The sequence below is a fragment of the Cebus imitator genome, unplaced genomic scaffold (assembly GCF_001604975.1).
Source record: "Cebus imitator isolate Cc_AM_T3 unplaced genomic scaffold, Cebus_imitator-1.0 Scaffold129, whole genome shotgun sequence".
Taxonomy (NCBI): domain Eukaryota; kingdom Metazoa; phylum Chordata; class Mammalia; order Primates; family Cebidae; genus Cebus; species Cebus imitator.
Window position 1 is genome coordinate 1,244,443 of NW_016107444.1, and position 20,220 is coordinate 1,264,662.

At 41.6% G+C, this 20,220-nt stretch overlaps 1 protein-coding gene across 1 annotated transcript in view; it reads right to left on the reverse strand.

The window, feature by feature from the left end:
• ZSWIM5 (zinc finger SWIM-type containing 5) overlaps window positions 1-20,220 on the reverse strand; it is a 184,365-nt gene that overhangs the window by 17,024 nt on the left and 147,121 nt on the right. The window contains exons 5-11 of the mRNA XM_017540806.2: window positions 18,105-18,284; window positions 10,993-11,169; window positions 8,098-8,244; window positions 6,943-7,080; window positions 4,094-4,354; window positions 3,749-3,884; window positions 2,395-2,552 (exon numbers count right to left, since the gene is read on the reverse strand). Coding sequence (XP_017396295.1) covers window positions 2,395-2,552; window positions 3,749-3,884; window positions 4,094-4,354; window positions 6,943-7,080; window positions 8,098-8,244; window positions 10,993-11,169; window positions 18,105-18,284 — 1,197 coding nt within the window. The remainder of the gene's footprint in view (window positions 1-2,394; window positions 2,553-3,748; window positions 3,885-4,093; window positions 4,355-6,942; window positions 7,081-8,097; window positions 8,245-10,992; window positions 11,170-18,104; window positions 18,285-20,220) is intronic.

The following is a 20,220-nucleotide window of genomic DNA, read 5'->3' on the forward strand; positions in this document are numbered from 1 at the left end:
CCTGGGTTCAGGCAATTCTCCTGCCTCAGCCTCCTGAGTAGCTGGGATTACAGGCACGCGCCACCATGCCCAGCTAATTTTTTGTATTTTTAGTAGAGACGGGGTTTCACTGTGTTGACCAGGATGGTCTCGATCTCTTGACCTTGTGATCCACCCGCCTCGGCCTCCCAAAGTGCTGGGATTACAGGCTTGAGCCACCGCGCCCGGCCCTTTTTCTGATTTCTTAAAATGAAATCTGAGATCACTGATTTGAAGCCTTTTTCATTTATAAGTAAAACCTTAGCTACATTCCACAAATTTCGACTTGTGTTTTCATTTTAATTTTTAATTAGTCAAAACATTTTCTAATTTTCTTGTGATTTTTTTTTCCTTTGGTCCATGAGTAATATACAGGTATGTGGTTTAATTTTTAAAAACTTAAGATATTTTCTAAGTATCTTTTTATTATTGATTTCTAATTGTACTGTGGTTGTCTGAAAAATATTTTTAGTTCATCTCTCTCTCTCTCTCTCTCTCTCTCTCTCTGTCTCTAAGAGTCAGGTCTTCTCTGTCACCCAGGTTGGAGTACAGTATCATGATGGCAGCCTACTGCATGCAGTCTTTAACTCCCGGGCTCAAGCAATCCTTCCACCTTAGCCTCCTGAGTAGCTGGGACTACAGGTGCTTGCCAGTACAACTGGCTAATTTTAAAAATTTTTATAAAGATGGGATCTTGCTATGTTGCCCAGGCTAGTCTCAAACTTCTTGTCTCAAGTGATCCTTCTGCCTTGGCCTCCTAAAGTGCTGAGATTACAGATGCGAGCACTACACCTGCCTCATCTTTGTTTTTGGAATATATTTTCATTGGCATAAAATTCTAGTTTGACAGTTTTTGAGTTTTTTTTGAGACAGAGTCTTACTCTGTCACCCAGGCAGGAGTGCAGTGGTGCAATCTTGGCTCACCAAACCTCTGCCTCCCAAGTTCAAGTGATTCTTGTGCTTTAGCCTCCTGAGTAGCTGGGACTACAGGGTGCAATACCATGCCCAGCTAATTTTTGTATTGTTAGTAGAGATGGGGTTTTACCATGTTGGCCAAGCTGGTCTCGAACTCCTGACCTCAGGTGATCCAGGCGCCTGGGCCTCCCACAGTGCTGGGATTACACACATGAACCACCATGCCTGGCCTGATAATTTTTTTGTCAAGTACTTTAAGGGATTTTTTTTTCCCGACTGTTTTCTGGCTTATATTGTTTCTAATGAGAAATCTGTTCTCATACTTGTTTTTTGTCTTTTGTCTGTCCTTTGTCTATAATGCATCTTTTTCACTCTGATTGCTTTTAAGTAAGATTTTCTCTTCTATTATTGGTTTTAAGCATTTTGGTTATGATATGCCTTGGGGGTATAGTTTTCTTCATGTTTATTATGCTTGTGGTTCATTGAGTTCCTTGTATCTGAAGTTCTCCTCCTTATCCAGCTTGGAATCTGACACTCCATGCAGGCTACCACGACTCCTGATTTGGCACTCCTCACATGAATGCTCAGTATCAAATTTTTTTATTTTTGCCAATAAGATCAGTAAAAAATGTTATCTCAGGGTAATTTTAATTTGTATTTCTAATGTGATACCAGGCAATTTTGTTGTCTAAAAGTCATTTGTATTTCCTTTTCTGTGAACTGTCTGATCATATTCTTTGTTCTACTTTTGTATTTGTTTGCTGATCATTTTTATATTGTAACTTTTATCTTTTCTGTAATGAGCATGTATTTTTGGGGGAACATTAAGAAGATACCACATAAAGTTATTTTTAATTTAAAAAGCCTTCAAAATCCTTGTAGTTTCCTGGTCCAAAATACTCAGGAGCTCATGGTGGCTAGTATTTTATCATAGCTCCTTCTTACATAAGGGCTTACTTTGTGGTGAAACCTGCATAGCTAACAGGATGCATGAGCTTAAAGGCCTAGAGTCACTTTGGACTGCCTATCTTTTACCCGGGCACTGAAAAAGAATCACAAATTCTTGTATTTGTAAGGAGTTGAGCTCTATCTTAGTCATCACTTCATTAGATCTTTCAGTGGCCCTGGGAGGCTGACAGGCCATTGACAATGATCCCCATTTTACAGATTTGAAGCTGAGGTTTAGAAAGGTGAAGTGACTTTATCAAACAGAAGGTTACATTTAGAAGTAACTTAAAGATCATTTAATTTTACATATTCAGGATCCTACAATTAGTAACTAGGGTAAAGTTTTGGCATGGATCCAGGTGCTCTAACGGCAGCAATCAAAGTGAGGATCACTATTGCTCTAAATGGTCAAGGAGCTTCTCTTCCTCAGAAGACTCCAGGTCAAGCCTTTGACAGGCCATGGTTGGGCAGGCAGAGGGGTGATGCTGGAATTTAAGGTCTATCTATGCTCACCTTTGGCAGCAGTCAGCATGGTGGAGGCCAGTTCACACTGCTGTGATTCCAAGTGTCCAAGCGTGAACCAGCGAGGATAACGGCTGGGCACCACAGACACCATATGGTGAGGGTGGGATGTGTCGCCTGCAGAAGCTGAGTTTTCTAAAACAGGTAACCTGGAAGACCCAGGAAGAATCATCAGCCACCATCCAGACCCTGGGCTTCTGAGCCACCTTAGAGAAGCTTACTTTTTGCTGGGGAGCAACTGGGGAAAGGAAAGGATTAGCTAAGAGCATTGAAGGTTTTAAACCTACGGTACCATACACTGTATGAGGTGAGTGCCTGGGTATTTAAGAGAACTCAAGCTGAATAGTCTCCACTACAAATGGATTTGAAAGGCAGTTCAAGAGCTATCACGCTGAGTAGTATATATTATAAAAAGAGAGAAAAGTTAATAAATTTTAAAAAAGAATCATAGGATTATTTTATTTATTTTTGAGACAGAGTCTCTCTCTGTCACACGGCCTGGAGTGTAGTAGCACAATCACAGCTCACTGCAGCCCTGACTTCCTGGGCTCAAGCAATCCTCCCACCTTAGCCTCTTGAGTAGCTGGGACTCCAGGTTTGCATTACCATGCCTGACTAATTTTTGTAGTTTTTGTTTTTGTAGAGATGGGGTTTCACCATGGTGCCCAGGCTGGTCTCAAATTCCTGGGCTCAAGTAGTCTACCCGCCTTGGCCTCTGAAAGTGCTAGGATTACAGGCATGAGCACTGCACCCAGCCTGGTTATTTCCAAAAGTATAAGAAATACATGCCAAAGAATTCCTTGTTTTAGCTAAGGTATTCTCCCAGCCTTAGAGTCTGACTAAAATTCTTCCTCTGTATAGTCTGCCATATCTCAGAGGTTTAACTGCCTAAACCAAGGATCCTATATTAGCTTGGAAACAAGATGCCCACAGCTCCTGTTCTCAAGTCTTGGGGTAAATATATTTATCTCTACTGCCCCCAGCTTCTTCTGGGGACCTGTGCCTGGGAACCTTGATTCAGCTGAAGAGGCTCAGACCCCTTCTCAGCTTGCCAGACTGACAACTGAACAGGAAGATTCAGGTCTTAAGTGCTCTTTATTTATTAACATCTCAGAAGCTTACTCAATCAACCATGAGTACTGCCAGGGAACCAAGTTACCAACAAGGAATCCAGATACGAATCCTAGATCATATAAAAATATCTGAGCCATTTAAAAGTACCCTTGGTAGCAGGTCCAACAGAATGACAAAGAGGGAAAGAGAAGAAAGTAAAATAAGCAAAGAAAAAGAGCATTGGATCCCTCTGCTTTGGTGGAGGCAACTGGACTGGGAAAGGGCTACCCACCTCATGGCACGTAAGGCTAATTTATAGGACAGGTCTGGGTCATGAGGCAGCAGAGCTGAGAACAAATACTTGGCAAAGGTATGCATGGGAACACTCTCTCGGTGGATGACTTCTCCCAGACCGCTGAAAGGGCCCCCTGGAGGAAGATAAGCCAGCCAGTTATTTATTTGTATGCTTCTATCTGCCAGCCTGGACTTGAGCCCCAAGATCTCATGCACGTTTGCTAACCATGGGAAACTTCATTACATTTTAATGTTATAAATGTTCCTGTATTTATACTATTTTGGAGAAGGGAGCTCAGGGGCACAGGCCAAAGACACTAAAAAGAGACTCTTTTCTACTTACCTTCCAGCAGTAAGATGCACTGTTTTTGCAATGTTTGCACTAGCTCATCGTCCAGCTGCAGCTCTTGAAGTTGGCTCAGGAGCTGCTCCTCATTACGGCACACCTTGTCCTGTGCATAGAGGCCTTCAGGCATTACCCTCTGTTGACCCAGGCCCATCAATGCAACTTCCAGGGCCAATGACAGGTAGGACTCACTGCTGTTTGGGGAGCCTGCAGCCACAGGTACATGCTGGTACACAGGGGGTCTGCTTTCATTCATATCTGGGGGCAACAGGGCACCAAATTCTTTAGGTCAGGCTTGGTAGAGTCTTCCCTCTTTTTTTTTTTTCGAGACAGAGTCTTGCTCTGTCTTCCAGGCTGGAATGCAGTGGCGCGATCTTGGCTTACTCTGCCTCCCGGGTTCAAGCAAGTCTCCTGCTTCAGCCTCCTGAGTAGCTGGGGTTACAGGTGCGTGTCACCACATCTGTCTAATTTTTGTATTTTTAGTAGAGGTGGGGTTTCACCATGTTGGCCAGGCTGGACTCTAACTCCTCACCTCAGGTGATCTTCCTACTTCGGCCTCCCAAAGTGCTGGGATTACAGGTGTGAGTCACTGTGCCCTGCCTAGTCTTCTGTCTTTCCCTTCCACCTTTGGGGTATAGCTTGGTCAACAGTTATCACAGGGAAGCTGAATCAGAACCCCAGGACAGTAAGGAAAATATACTGAAAAAAAGGTTACACAGAGCCACAGATTCATACTTTCTTTTTTTATTTTTTTGGAGACAGAGTCTTGCTCTGTTGCCTAGGCTGAGTGAAGTGGTACAATCATGGCTCACTGATGCAGCCTCAACCTCTTGGGCTCAAGCAACCCTCCTTCCTCAGCCTCCGGAGTAGCTGGGACTACAGGCACATGCCACCATGCCCAAATAATTTTTTATTTTTTATTTTTGTAGAGATAGGGTCTCATTATGCTGCCCAGGCTGGTCTTGAACTCCTGGGCTCAAGTGATTCCCCCACCTTGGCCTCCCAAAATGCTGAGATTATAGGCATAAGCCACCATGCCCAGCCCCACCTACTCTTGAGATGGAGTCTCCCTCTGTCTCCCAGGTTGGAGTACAGTGGCACAATCTTGGCTCACTGCAACCTCTGCCTTCTGGGTTCAAGCACTTCTCCTGCCTCAGCATCCTGGGTAGCTGGGATTACAGGCACGCATAACCACATCCAGCTAATTTTTATATTTTTAGTAGAAATGGGGTTTTACCATTTTGGCCAGGCTGGTCTCTAACTCCTGAGCTCAGGTGATGTGCCTGCCTTGGCCTCCCAAAGTGCTGGGATTACAGGCCTGAGCCACCATGCCCGGCCCACCTCCTTCTTAATATATAAACTGGCTAAACCAGTTAGGGAAGTATAAAATCTTATCTTTTGCTAGCACATTATGTAATGCCACAATTGTCTATTTTTATGTCTGTCTCTTTCACAGAATGTGAGCACCTTAAAGGGATTAGACCATCTTGTTGTTCTAGGTATTGCTATGTGTTAGTGGTAAATGAATAAACCCAAGTATAAACTCAGGTTTCCAAGATGTAAATGTCACTGTACAGATGAAACAAACCAAAGATGATGATTCTCTTTGCAAGGGATCAGAGGCAAGATAAGGAGCAGCCCTCACTTGGCTTGGGGCCATCCCTTATACCTCTGCGCACAGAAATCTGAATCCACACAGTTAAACTCTTACTTTTGTAACATTTGCAACCTTTATGTTATTATTATCTCATATGCTCCAACACTGGGTGCACAATTTCAGGAAGTGAGCACGGTTTAAAAGTCGGAGTCTTGGGTTCTTTTCTTTTCTCCGTCATCCATCGAGTATTTATGGAAGATTATTAAATGTCAGGTCCTGCACTAAGTGCTAGGAACACAAAGATAAAGAAGTCATAATTTCTGCTTTCAAGTAGCTGACAGTCTAGTAAGAGAGACCTATTTGTACATAAATTGTAATGTAGTATGCTAAGTACTAAAGTAGATATATGTATACAGTAAGTGAAAGCATAAAATAAAAAAGAATCAATTTTGTCTCTTATCTATTCTTGGCTACTCTAATAGAGTCTTGAGGCTATTAAATGATTCCCCTCTATTTATTATTTGTAAAATTGGTACAAAACCATCATGTGGAAGGAAGTTCAAAGGAAATCAGAAAATATTATTATGCAATTGCATGGGATACACACATTCTTGATGGGAAGTTCTTTCTCACTTTTAGACAGCTCTAGGTTCTTGCCTCTGACTGCTGAAATTTCTCTAACCCTTGTTATTCTTCTTGGACTACATTCTTTAGGCATTTATGATAAGGAAATGAAAGGAGCAAGGAAGGCTGGCAAGGTAAAATGTGAAATCAGGACAAGGCCAGACCACAGGGTAGGAAAGGAAGGTGGGAAATGGGCAAGTATGAAGAAACCTCTCAGGGTGCTCTAGTTTGGACAAGACGGGGAAAGAAAACTTCAAAAGGAGGAAGGGAGGAATGGGCTGACAAGGGCAGTCTTTTTTTTTTTTTTTAAATGAAACAGGGTCTCACTTTGTTACCCAGATTGCAGCGTAGTGGCACAATCTCAGCTCACTGTAGCCTCGATCTCCTGGGCTCAAGTGATCCTACTGCCTCAGCTCCCCAAGTAGCTGGGACTACAGGCGAGTGCCACTATGCCCAGCTAATATTTTGTAGAGACAGGGTTTTGCCATGTTGCCCAGGCTGGTCTTGAATTCCTGAACTCAAGTAATCCACCCACCTTGGCCTCCCAAAATACTAGGATTACAGGTGTGAACCACCATTCTAGCCAACAAGGGCAGTCTTGGCTTGCTTCAGGCTGCCCCCGTACCTGACATCTCCAGATAGCCATCATCATTCAGGCGGCAGGCCTCAGTCAAAGTGAGAAACAGGCAGCCAATGGGATCCAGAGGGTGGCCCACCCAGCCCTCCAGGTTTGTGATGGTTGTGGTTCTTCTCTGCAATAGTTCTGAAAACAAGCAGGTTAAAATTTTAGAGAGTGATAGAGACACACTGCTGTCTGTCCCTGCCTGGGTCTTGTTATCAGTCTCTTTCCAGCCTTGACCCTGAGGTCAAATAAAAGCTTCTCTATTGTCTTGCCTTGGGTTGATAGGACTGGCCACAAACATACCAGCCAACTATAAGGTTGCGTGGTCCACATTTGGGTTGCCTGCTGGTAGTATATACGTGAATACAGCTTTACAGGTTTTTGTTTTAAGAGACACCTCAGTCTTCTGAATAGCTGGGACTACAGGCACATGCCACAATGCCCTGCTAATTTTGTTTACTTTTTAATTTTTTTTTTTTTTTTTGAGATGGAGTCTTGCTCTAGTGCCTAGGCTGGAGTGCAGTGGTGTGATCTTGGCTCATTGCAACCTCTACCTCCTGTGTTCAAATGATTCTCATGCCTCAGCCTCTAGAGTAGCTGGGACTACAGGCATGCGCCACCATGCCTGGCTAATTTTTGTATTTTTGGTAGCAATGGGGTTTTGCCATGTTGGCCAGGCTGGTCTTGAATTATTGGCCTCAAGTGATCCGCCCGCCTCAGCCTCGCAAATTGTTGGGATTACAGGGTGTGAGCCACTGTGCCTGGTGTATTTTATTTTATTTCTGTAAAGACAGGGTCTCATTATGGTTGCCCAGGCTGGTCTCAAACTCCTGGCCTCAAGCAATCCTCCTACCTTTGCCTCCAAAAGTGCTGGAATTGTAGGTGTGAGCCACCACACCTGTCCACAGCCTTACAGTTTAAAAAGGTTCTTCTCATACCAGATCTTAATGAGCCTTCCAACTGCCTTATGAGGGAGGCTGACAGGTATTATTCCCAAATTAACAGATGAGAAAACTGAGATTCATAGAGATAAAGTGAGGCATTCCACACAGCAGGGAGAATGACCTGGAATTCCCTAGCTCCTCTGGGCCTTGTATCCCCTAACGATTCTCATCAGCTTTGGGCCTAAAGGGGTTAGATGGCTCTTAATTACTATACCTTTCTTCTGATGCTTGTAGATTTCCAGTTGCTGCTGCTGCTGCAACCTCAAAGTATTAATAATGGCCACTGTGAGTCTGAGGGCCTCTTTTGGATAACCATGAGAACGTAGGGCATCAACCCGAGCACAGGCTGTAGGCACATGCTCTACCAAATAAGAAGAAAATATTTTGGTCAAGTTAAAATTTCAAATCAGGAAAATTTATGCCTGACAAAGAGGGTTTGTGTTCAGTCCAATTCCTCTAATTCCACCTGACACTTACTGTATACTAGGAACTGTCTTTATCTTTAAAGATATAAAAAGTTGAATAAATCACAGGTGATACCTTGAAAGAGCTACCTTGCAGCTTCAGTGTAGTGTATGGTGTAGAAAGGGATACACAAGTAGGATAATAAAATGTAGTTTCTCTTTGTGAACATATATTATACTATGCGAACTCACTGGAGGTAGCAACTAACTGCCTAATGGGAAAAGTCTCATTCATTTAATTAATCCTACATTTCCTGAAAATCTATTATATGCCAGAGAGTATGCTAGGCAAAAAAAGTACAAAGATGTTGGTGACAACCCATATTAGGATCTCATAAAAAAAAAAAAAGACATACAAAGATGAATAAGAAATGGTCATTGCCCTCAAAGAGCTCAAAAATGATACATAAACATAATTATAAAGCAGCTAAAAAGAAGCAACATGATAGAAATATATACAGAGAGGAAATAATATTTGAGCTGTGCTTTGAAGGACAAGTAAGATTTCAAATAGGTGGACAAACAGGAAAAGACATTCCTGACAAAGGAAACATAAGCAAGGGCATACAGTAAAAGCATAAAAATTATCTGATATGTTAATAGAATCCATCTTCAGAGTATTGCAAATAGTTCCATGTAGTTAGAATTACATTATGTGGCTTAAGACGGCCTGGAAAAGGTAGTCTGGAATGTAAAGAGCTTTGAATGCCATTCTGTGGAGTCTGAATTTACCTTAGGGTTAATGGAAGACTACCAAACCAAAGACTTACAAATAGGTGAGTAATTACAACAAGCTTTATGGTTTATTTTGTACTTTTTTAAAGATAAAATTAAAAATTATAGAAGTCATTGTGGAAAATTTGAAAATACATATAAAGAAATATAAACTGAAAATCAGAAATAACCACTTTCCAGTGTCATGTATATTTACTTGCACTTTTTTATTAAGTTTTTTTTTTTTTTTTTTTTATATACGGAGTTTTGATTCTGTTGCCTACACTGGAGTACAGTGGTGTGATCTCGGCTCACTGCAACCTCCACCTCCCTGGTTCAAGCAATTCTCCTGCCTCAGCCTCCTGAATAGCTGGGATTACAGATTTGTGCCAACACACCTGGATAATTTTTGCATTTTTAGTAGAGACAGGGTTTCACCATGTTGGCCAGGGTGGTTTCAAACTCCTGACCTCAGGTGATCCACCCACCTCAGCCTCTCTAACTGCTGGGATTACAGGCGTGAGCCACCGCACGCAGGCTATTAAGTTTTTACCAAAAATGGGATAGTATTATATTTACTGTTTTGTAACTGACCTTTCCACTTAATAACACATTATGAATATTTTTCCATGTTATCAACTATATATCTGTAACATTAAAAATGATTACATATCGTTCTGCTGAATACATGTATATCTATCGAGCTAATCAATCCTCTGTTGTTGGATATTTATATGGTTTTCAATTTTTCTCATCTGTACCTTATTTTTACCATGCTGTAATGAAACCCTTAGCTATATGCATTTCCTTAGTTAATTATGGCTCAGGATAAATTCCTAGATGTAGAATTCCTAGATCACATGGTATGAATGTATTTTAAGGCTTTTGATAAGAAATACCCTTCAGAAAGGTCTTAAGCATTTACACTCCTACAAGTAGTAATGAGAGTACCTATCTCCAGGCAACCTCTCCCACACCAGAAACTAATTACCTTAATTAAAAACCCCTGACCATTTGACAATCAAAAGATGCTGAGTGTTAGTTTAATTTGCATCTTTATTAATGAGGTGTATATTCTTTCACATGCTTATTAGATTTATGTTTTAGAAGTGCTGGATCACAGAAGAAGAAAGATGATCAGAGGGAACTTTAGGTGATGACTCAATGTATCTGGCTATGGCTTTCAAGAGAAAGACAGGGATGTATCTAGATTCAGCAAAATCTTGAGAAAGACAAAAATATGGTGTGAGAGATGAAGGTAGGGAATTGGGAAAAGGCAACGAAAATGCATGTCACTGCTGTAAGACTCAGAAAATGAGTATTTTAAAAAAGAATGTCTCTTTTGAAATGGGTATCCTGTGATAAAGTCAGGGACAGGTTGATTGAGGGAAAGTCAGGAAACTATTTCAGAGGAGGGTTTAAAACCACAACCAAACAGCCCTATCTTGTTATCATGGAGGAAGGTAGGAAGGTGGGGAGGAGAAAAGGAAGACTGCTTGGTGACAAATGCAGACTGTGTCCTACTTACTAGCATAGGAGATTTAAATTTCAAATTCGTGCTTTTTTAGCAAAACATATAATTTCAGAGTAGACTATAATGTTGCTCAGTAACTACTGACTGAGGGAAGCTGTGAACTGATGCCTAATTGCTTTGTTAGTACTCTTTTAGTACCAACTGCATTAAGTCCTTTCACCCCTCAAAGCTTAGAGGGCAGGATGTAAATTCCTATTTGAGGTTACTGTATCACAACTGAGTATAAATGCAAATGGCTTAGGCTTCACATAAATATCCCTAATAAAGGCCCCAAAAGATCTGTGTGGAAACTGTCCAAATTGTAGTTTGAGTTGCAGGTACTTATGAAGATGGCTCATTTGGGCCTGGTATGAATTGAGGGTGGGTTCTAAAATTCTTAGAGGAGGGCTAGACTTACCAAGCCACAGTGGCTGGCCTTGGGAATTAAAGAGTAGTCTTTCACTTTCTTGCTGGCAGGCAGGCGCTGTATAAACATCACTGCTGATTATTCGCTGTAGGTGGCTGTCCTGCCAATGTAATTCACGGCCCTCAATGGCTCTAGTGAATACTGTTCGTCTTGGTCTGGATAAGGAGTCTGGAGAAAGAAGAACATGCAGCAGCAGTACAGCAGCAGGCAATTTGAAGTTTTAAGCCCTGGGTCAAGTTCTTCAGTGTGGGAGGTTGGCTGAATAGTATTTTAAAAGAATAATTCTGGCAGCAGTGTTGAGAATAGATTATAAGGTGGAAGGGTAAAGACAGCAGCCACTTGCAATCTCTCTGAGTATCTACTGGGTTGCCTGCTTCCTAGATAAGCTTTTAGTGTGTGTGCTCTCTATAGAAATAACCTTCCCACAGAGATCTATGGCTGCCTTCCTCCTTCTACAGAAGACTAATTTCTCCTAAGACCGAGAAGCAAAATGAAATAGAAGAGGAGTAGTGGTGCTTAGCCGCTCAATCATGAAGATAGAAACTGGTTCTACAGAGGTCAAAGGTAGAGAGAAGAAGCCAGGTAATTTCCTTGGCCAATCTATAACTTGTTTCATGACTCTTATCAGACCAAGGACTTTCATGAAATTCATATTAAGAGTTGAAATACAGCTGAAGTTTTAATGACGCCTGCCTATAATCCCAGAACTTTGGGAGGCTAAGGTAGGAGGATCACTTGAGGCCAGGAGTTCAAGACTAGCCTGGGTAACATAGCAAGACACTGTCTCTACAAGAAATCAAAAAATTTAAAAATTAGCCAGGCATGGTAGCATATGCCTGTGCTTCTAGATACTTGGGAGGCTGAGGCAGGAGGATCCCTTCAGCTCAGGAGGTAGAGGTTGCAGTGAGCCAAGACTCCAGCCTGGGTGACAGAGCAAGATGCCACTCAAAAAATAAACATAAAAAAGAAAGAGCTGAAGTTCTGTATATTCAGATACTTTATTACACTGATATCTGCAGGCTTACAGTCTTGTTCCCCAGTAAGAAAAACTGATGAAGCCATGTGTGGTGGCTCACACCTATAATCCCAGGACTTTGGGAGGCTGAGGCTGGTGGATTGCTTGAGTCCAAGAGTTCGAGACCAGCCTGGGAAATGTGGTGAAACTCCGTCTCTACAAAAAATATAAAAATTAGCTGGGCATGATGACATGGGCCTGTAGTCCCAGCTATTCAGAAAGGCTGAGGCAGGAGAATCACTTGAGCCCAGGAGGCTGAGGTCACAGTGAGCCGAGATTGTGCCACTGCTCTCCAGCCTGGGTAACAAAATGAGATCGTGCCTTAGAAAAAAGAAAAAGAAAAAACTGATGCTAATAAAGACAAACTTGTTTTCTCACTGGAGTCTTACCATGCCATCTCTCTTCAGGAAAACGGCTGCAGGGAAACAAAAACTGCAAACAAAAAAGTAGGCTCAACTCTTAAGAGTGGTGTGTAGGAGGACCAAATGGAAGATATCTTGCCATAAACCATAGACTTAGGGAGGATTATGCAAACGATATTTAAAGTAATAAGAAACCATGAGGGAATCATTTAACTGATGCTTTGCCAGATTAATGGCAATATAAACTAGTTTGGGATCAAGAACTGAAGTATTTTATTATATGCACATTTCCAGAGATGCCCAAATGAGGTGTGTACCTACTGATTCTGTACAAAAAAATTGTGAGGAAATGTCAGAGAATTCATACTGAATATGAAAGAACCTAACATATTCAACCATTCAGGAAAAGTCCTTGCAATCTGGTCATCTCTTTAGAATTTAATATATCCCAGTGGGTATAGGCTCAGGTGACTGAAGGATATTATTATCAGAGTAGCACTGACAGTATTTACTGAAATTGCTTCTCCTTCATGTTGTCCCTCAGTGGAAGCACACTGACTCTTCTACTGGCTGTAATCTAAGCTCCTCTTCTGCTGAACTGAGAACCCACCGTGGGTCCGCTCAACCCACAGTGGGCACTGGGCTCCTAATATGTTTTTAAATTCATTAAATCAGCAAATAATTACTGCCTACTATACAGTAGCTACTGTTCTTAGCGCTGTTGGACGGAATAAGCAAGCAGGAAGATCATAGGAGATGAGGTCAGAGACATAGTAGAGAACCAGATCATGGAGGGCCATGTAGGCCATGAGAGAAAGATGGCTTTGTGTTTTTGAGAAAGATGGGAGGCCACTAAGAGCTTTGAGCTGTGAAGGTATACAATGGGACTTGCATACAAAAAGGTTAACTCTGGCAGCAATATTGAGACTAGATTATAAGGAAGAAGGGCAGAAGAAGGGGGAGCAGTCAGGTGGTCACTACAATAATCTGTGAGACATGATGGTAGCTGATCAGAGAAAGAAGGAGTGGAGATGATGAGCAGTAGTTGGATTCTGGATATCCAAAGATAAAGGCAATATACTGAATTTGCTCATGGATTAGAGCTGGGGTGAGAGACAGTAAAATCAAGAATGACTCCAAGGTTTTTTTTTTTTTTTTTTTTTTTTTTTTTGAGAGGGAGTCTTGCTCTGTCACAAGGCTAGAGTGCAGTGGCACAATCTCGGCTCACTGCAACCTCCGCCTCCTGGGTTCAAGCGATTCTCCTGCCTCAGCCTCCCGAGTAGCTGGGACCACAGGCACGTGCCTCCACACCTGGATAACTTTTTTTTGTATTTTTAGTAGAGACAGGGTTTCACCGTGTTGGTCAGGATGGTCTTGATCTCTTGACCTTGTGATCTGCCTGCCTCAGCCTCCCAAAGTGCTGGGATTACAGGCATAAATCACCGTGCCCAGCTGACTCCAAGGTTTTTAAGAGTTGCCATATATGGAGATAGGAAGACTGTAAGAGGAGCAGGTTTGGGTGGGGCTTGAGGGGTAAGAAATTCTGAGATGCCTGTTAACAGATAAATGGAAATAACAAAAAGGCAGTTGAATATACATGTCTGAAGTTGAAAGGAAAGGTCTGGGCAATATATATTTGGGAGATGTATATATTTGGGAGTTGTCAGTATATAGATGATTACTAAAATGATGCAATCAACAAAGAAGTATAGAGAGGTGGTCTGATGACAGATCCCTGGGCACTATGGCATTTTAGGTTGGGAAGGGGGGAAGAGACAGTAGAGAGACTTAGAAGGAAGGGTCAATGAAATAAGGAGACCCGAGAGAGTGGTTTCTTGGAAAAATCAAATGACAAGTTTCAAAAAGAGAGTGACTAATGTGTCAAATATTGCTGATAGGTCAAGTAAGGTTATGACTGAGAACAACTACTAGATTTAGCAACAGTTAGCATTAGTAAACAGTACAAGAGTCATTTCAATAGTGGTAGGGATTGAAAGCCTGTCTTGGAGTGAATTTAAGGGAGACTAAGAACAGAAGAAATGAAGATGGCAAATCTGTACTATTCTTTTTACTGTTTTTGCCTAATTCTGCCACCCATTTCTGCTACCCAGAGAGGCAAGTGGAGTCACAAGAGTGTTTTTTGTTTTGTTTTCGTATGGGAAATATAACAATATGTTTGTACACTTGGGAATAATTCATGGAGAGTAAAAAATTGTTGATGAAAGAGAGAGAGGAAATAATTTCTCGTTAATTCCTGGAGTGATGTCCTAGATAAAAGTGATGTAATAGGATCTTGAGAATAACTGGAAGGTTTGGATTTAGAAGCATAGACTGCAACAGGGGAAGAGGCAGAGTAGATGGGCAAAGACAGTAATTCTTTGACCTACTAGGACAGTATTTCTTTAGACCCATTACCACAGATGTGGTGATGGAGTTTTGGAAATTTTCTTCCGATTGGTTCTATATTTTTAGTAAACAGGAAGCAAGACTCAGCTGAAACTGAGGAAGGAGAGAAAGTACAGGAAATTTTGGGAAAAAGATGGTGTGAAACAGTAATTTACAAGAGTGAAAGATGGCACAGACTAGGGAAATGTAGTGGATGTCCAGAAAATACTGAGGACCCACTTGAAATGAGTGGTCATAAACTTAAAATAAGACCAGTTATTATGACTATTTCTTTCTTTCTTTCCTTTTTGTGACAGGGTCTCATTTCGTTGCCAGGCTGGAGTGCACTGGCACGACCATAGCTCACTGAAGCCTTGACCTCCTGGGCTCAAGCAATCCTCTCATCTTAGTCCCCCAAGTAGCTGGGACTACAGGCATGTGCCATCACACCTGGCTAATTTTTGTATTTTTTTGTAGAGACAGGGTTTCATCATGTTGCCCAGGCTGGTCTCGATCTCCTGAGTTCAAGTGGTGCTCCAACCTTGGTCTCCCAAAGTACTGGAATTACAGGCAGGAACCACTGTGCCTGGCTATGGTTGTTTCTCTCCAGCCATATTCAGCTGTGCAAGTGTATCGACTAATTAGAGTTGGAATGAACTAAGTTTAGAGTTCTTCAATCAGTGTATCAAAAGCAAAGAGGGAGTTGAGTGTGTATGCAAAGGAGTGACTGTAATGAGGTACCAAGAAATCTAACATGGATGAGGAAGAAAATGAGGCTATCAAAAGAGTGAAAATACATTTTGTCTTACACAGTAAGACAAAAATTCCTAGAGAGTCAAAGAATTACTGAAATTGGGATACTAAAGAAAATAAGCTAGCAAGATTGACTGTGGTAACTGGTGATGCTTGAAATTGAGATTATGAAGAGGGTGCAGTTTTTGTAATGTCAAGGTTTAGGGTATGATTTTGGGGTTGAATGGCTAAGTTATGGGGGAGGATGAGACTACTGGAAAAGCGGAAATCAAAGAACTGAGAGGCCAGGGTATTGGAAGGGTCATCTATGTGGCTACCAAAGTCATCAACAATTATGACAATAATCAGCGTGGTGGTTCATGCCTATAATCCGCATGGTGGTTCATGCCTATAATCCCAGCACTTTGGGAGGCCAAGGCAGGATGAATGCTTGAGCTCAGGAGTTTGCAACTAGTCTGGGCAACATGATGAAACCATGTCTTTACAACACACACACACACACACACACACACACACACACACACACACACACACAGAGAGAGAGACACACACACAATTTAGCTGTGAGTGGTGGCTCATGCCTGTAGTCCCAGCTATTCAGGAGGCTGAGATAGGAGGATCACTCAAGCCTGGGAGATGGAGGTTGCAGTGAGACAAGATTACACCACTTCACTCTGGCCTGGGTGACAGAGGGAGACCCAGTCTCAAAAAAACAAATTAAAAAAAAAAGAATTATGATAGGAATAGTGACAGTAGTATTAGTAAGCCAATAGCTAAAAATCTTCAAGGAATGAGAGGGATTGACCCAGAGGTCTACAGATGCCAAAAACCAGAAGGGTAGCAGACAGTATAGTTTGGCATAAACTTAAACCTGGAAGTATTTTAAGAAGGTAAGAAGGAGAATTATGTAGAAATGACTATGAAAAATAGGCAGGAATCAGCTGCTTCTCCAGCCCCAAAGGTCAAAGGATGTGAGAGAGATATCAATCACAATCTGAGAAGGCTTTAGAAGAGGGAACATCTCTAAAGGAGAACTAACAACAACAAAGAGCCAATATATTATGACAAGGAAGAAACTGCCAGACCAGACTGGGCATGGTGGCTTATGCCTGTAATCCTAGCACTTTGGGAGGCCAAGATGGGCAGATCACTTGAGGAGTTTGAGACCAGCCTGGCCAATATGGTAAAACCCTGTACCTACTAAAAATATAAAAATTAGCTGGCATGGTGGCCCACACCTGTAGTCCCAGCTACTCAGGAGGCTGAGGCAGGAGAATCAGCTGAACCTGAGAGGTGGAGATTGTAGTCAGCCAAGGTTGCACCACTGCACTCCAGCCTGGGCAACAGAACAAGGCATGTGTTTGTAGTCCTATGACCCTCTCTATGCCATCCAAAGCCAATATCAAAGAGATGGCTTCTTGTGTTGTGGAAGCTAGATGAGTGCCAAGAGAGGCTAAAGAAGTGGCAAAATTGTGCCTTTTAATTTTTCATTACCTTTGTTGTCTTAAATATACTGGCAACTAATTATAGTACAGAAGAAGACCAAGCAAAAACAATAATTTTTGTGATTTCCTCCTTGAGACTGAAAATACCAATAATCATTTAAAATAAAAGGAACCGCTGGGTGCAGTGGCTCATGCCTGTAATTGCAGCACTTTGGGAGGCTGAGGTGGGCAGATCAAGGTCAGGAGTTTGAGACCAGCCTGGCCAACATGGTGAAACCCCATCTCTATTAAAAATACAAAAATTACCTGGGCATGGTGGCTCTCACACCTGCAATCCCCACCACTCAGGCGGCTGAGGCATGAGAATTGCTTGAACCCCAGAGGCATGGGTTGCAGTGAGCCAAGATTGAGCCACTGCATTCCAGCCTGGGAAATAGAGTGAGACCCTGTCTCCAAGTAAAATAAAATAAAATAAAATAAAAGGAACCAATTTTATAATCAGTATCTGATAAAATCTCCTACCAATAAAGGCTCTCAATGGGCTAAACAATAATCAATTGCCAACATCAAATAGACTGAATTAGCTGAAGTAAAACTGATGTGAAAGCTGATGTCAAGCAATGTCTGTAGGCCAGTGGGCACAGTATCACTGTACTGGACTTGTCTTAAAATGGGGCAGGAATCCTACCAATAATCTGGGAGGATGATCCTACCCGGCTATTTGCTGTATAAGAATTTGAGGAAAATAGAACTAAGAAAAGCTATGGTCAGGACACTTTTTTAAACTGCTTTTTATAGGTCTTTTGTTCCTCCCCTAAGTCAGGTCTGAACTAAAACCAACCCCAACTGAAGCCAAGATATTTAATACATTAGACATGAAGAACCTGAAGAGTAGACCAGGACTTTATGCTGGGCACTGTAAGGACAGTCTAGATGTGGAAAAGCATAGCAACTCAGTGTCAAAGACAAAAGCTTATCCTTATTTAAGGTTTGGCATTTCAAGATGAATACAAACATAGGCTTTTCTTATTTAGAATGGCAATTCTGACAGCCAAAAGGCTATCCAGCTACCAATGTTCTATGCTTTAGCCTCCCACCTTTTGAGTTCCAGGTACGAAAAGCCTAAAAGGACACTTGGCTCACCTGGGCTGTGAATGGCATGCTGGGGAAGTGCATTGGTGATGTTTGGCAGCTCATGTCCATAGTTTCCATCCTCTAGGGGACAGACATCCAGGTCGCTCCACTTCTGCAGCTGCTGCAGCCAGCAAGATTTCTCCTCCAGTTTGCAGTGTGGATTTAAAATTATGCACACCCATAAAGCCCCTGGAAAATGAAGCAACCCATATTCTTAACATCTCTCCTTTGATGTGTGTATAAGCCTTAATGTTTCAGTTTCATTTTTAGTTGATAAAGTTTCCAAAGCATTAACTTTTCTTTTTCTTTTTCTTTTTTTTAATAAAACTGTGCCATTTTTATTACAATTCACTAAATCTCAGTAACAGATAACTTCAACAAGAAAACATTAACTAGTATGTGTAAAGCTAGTTATTTAAGGTTTTGGTAACTGAGATTAGACAAAGTCTTCACAATTACGTTTACAGTAGCCATTGGCTAAAAAGAATAACATATTAAAATAAGTGGACATGATAGCCAACTAGCTATGGCCACCACAATATAGTTACAATTATTTTGCAGAATTATTTATTTAACTTTTCTTAATATAAAAAATTGGCTAAGATTTTCAGAACTGGCTTGTTTTTCCTTACCAAAGTTTCCTGAAAGCAGAGTGACTATCTTGTTATTTGAATGCATGCCTGTGATATAAAGACAGATTTAGGCTTGAACTCTGAGCTCAAATCTACAGTGTAATAAATATTTATTACAAGCCTACTATGTTAAGGCTCTGTGCTGGCGATTAAAACAGATACTGTTCCTACCCTTGAGAACTGTCTAGTGAGGGAGACAGATAAATAAACATAATTCCATTTGAATATGATAAGTATTAAGATAAAGATAGGTTCAGGGCATGAAAGCAGCATACAGGAAGGGCATTTAATACAAGAACAGGGTTGGAAGTGAGGAAGTCAGAAAAGGTTTTATTTTTTTGGTTAGCTGGACTTCCTGAGTTTCATCAAATCCTTCAACTGTAAAACTGAGATCATAAAAATACCTACTTTGTAGGGATATTGTGAGAATTAAATGAGATAATCTTTGTAAAGGCTCTAGCATATTACCTAGCACATAGTAGGATATTAGTATTTGCTTATCCAAGAAAAATAATTTATTTGGACTTGGATTTTGAAACTGCTGCTAACTTGTAATGCCTTAAAACAATTACTTTCTTGGGATTTTTTTTTTTTTTTTTTGACATGGAGTCTTGCTCTGTTGCCCAGGCTAGAGTGCAGTGGTGCAATCTCAGCTCACTGCAACCTCCACCTTCCGGGTTCAAGTGATTCTCCTGCCTCAGCCTCCTGAGTAGCTGGGACTACCGGTGCGTGCTACCATGTCAGGCTAATTTTTTTGTATTTTTAGTAGAAACAGGGTTTCACTGTGTTAGCCAGGATGGTCTTGATCTCATGATCTGCCCGCCTCAGCCTCCCAAAGTGCTGGGATTATAGGCATGACCCACCACACCTGGCCAGGATTTTTTGTTACTGTAGCATAGTATCACATATTCCACATAACCAGTAATGGGTACTATTTCTTTGTCCATATCATCCCCCTTTTAAAGCAAATTAGTGTCTTCTTTTCAAGATTGTTTATGTGGCTGAGCCAGATAATTTCTCAATCTCAAATTAGCAATAACCCTGGCTGTGGTGTGTCTTAATATCCTTTAGGATGTAGCTACATCCATGAATACAGATATACTTGGACACTATTTCAAAGCCTCTCAAAGCCAAATAGGAATGTTTTAAAAGCCATCTTAGCCTCAACTTCAGATATTAATTGGAGATGAAAATTACTTTCTGCCTGGGTGCTGTGGCTCACACTTGTAATTCCAGCACTTTGGGAGGCCAAGGTGGGCACACTGCTTGAGCTCAGGAGTTTGAGACTAGGCTGAGAAACATGGTAAAACCCTGTCTCTCCCCAAAATACAAAAAATTAGCTGGGCATGGTAGTGCGTACCCAGCTGGTCCCACCTACTCAGGAGGCTTGAGGTGGGAGGATTGTTTGAGCCTGGGAGGTTGAAGTTACAGTGAGCCAAGATCACACCACTGTACTCCAGCCTGGGTGACTGAGTGATAACTCTTTTCAAAAA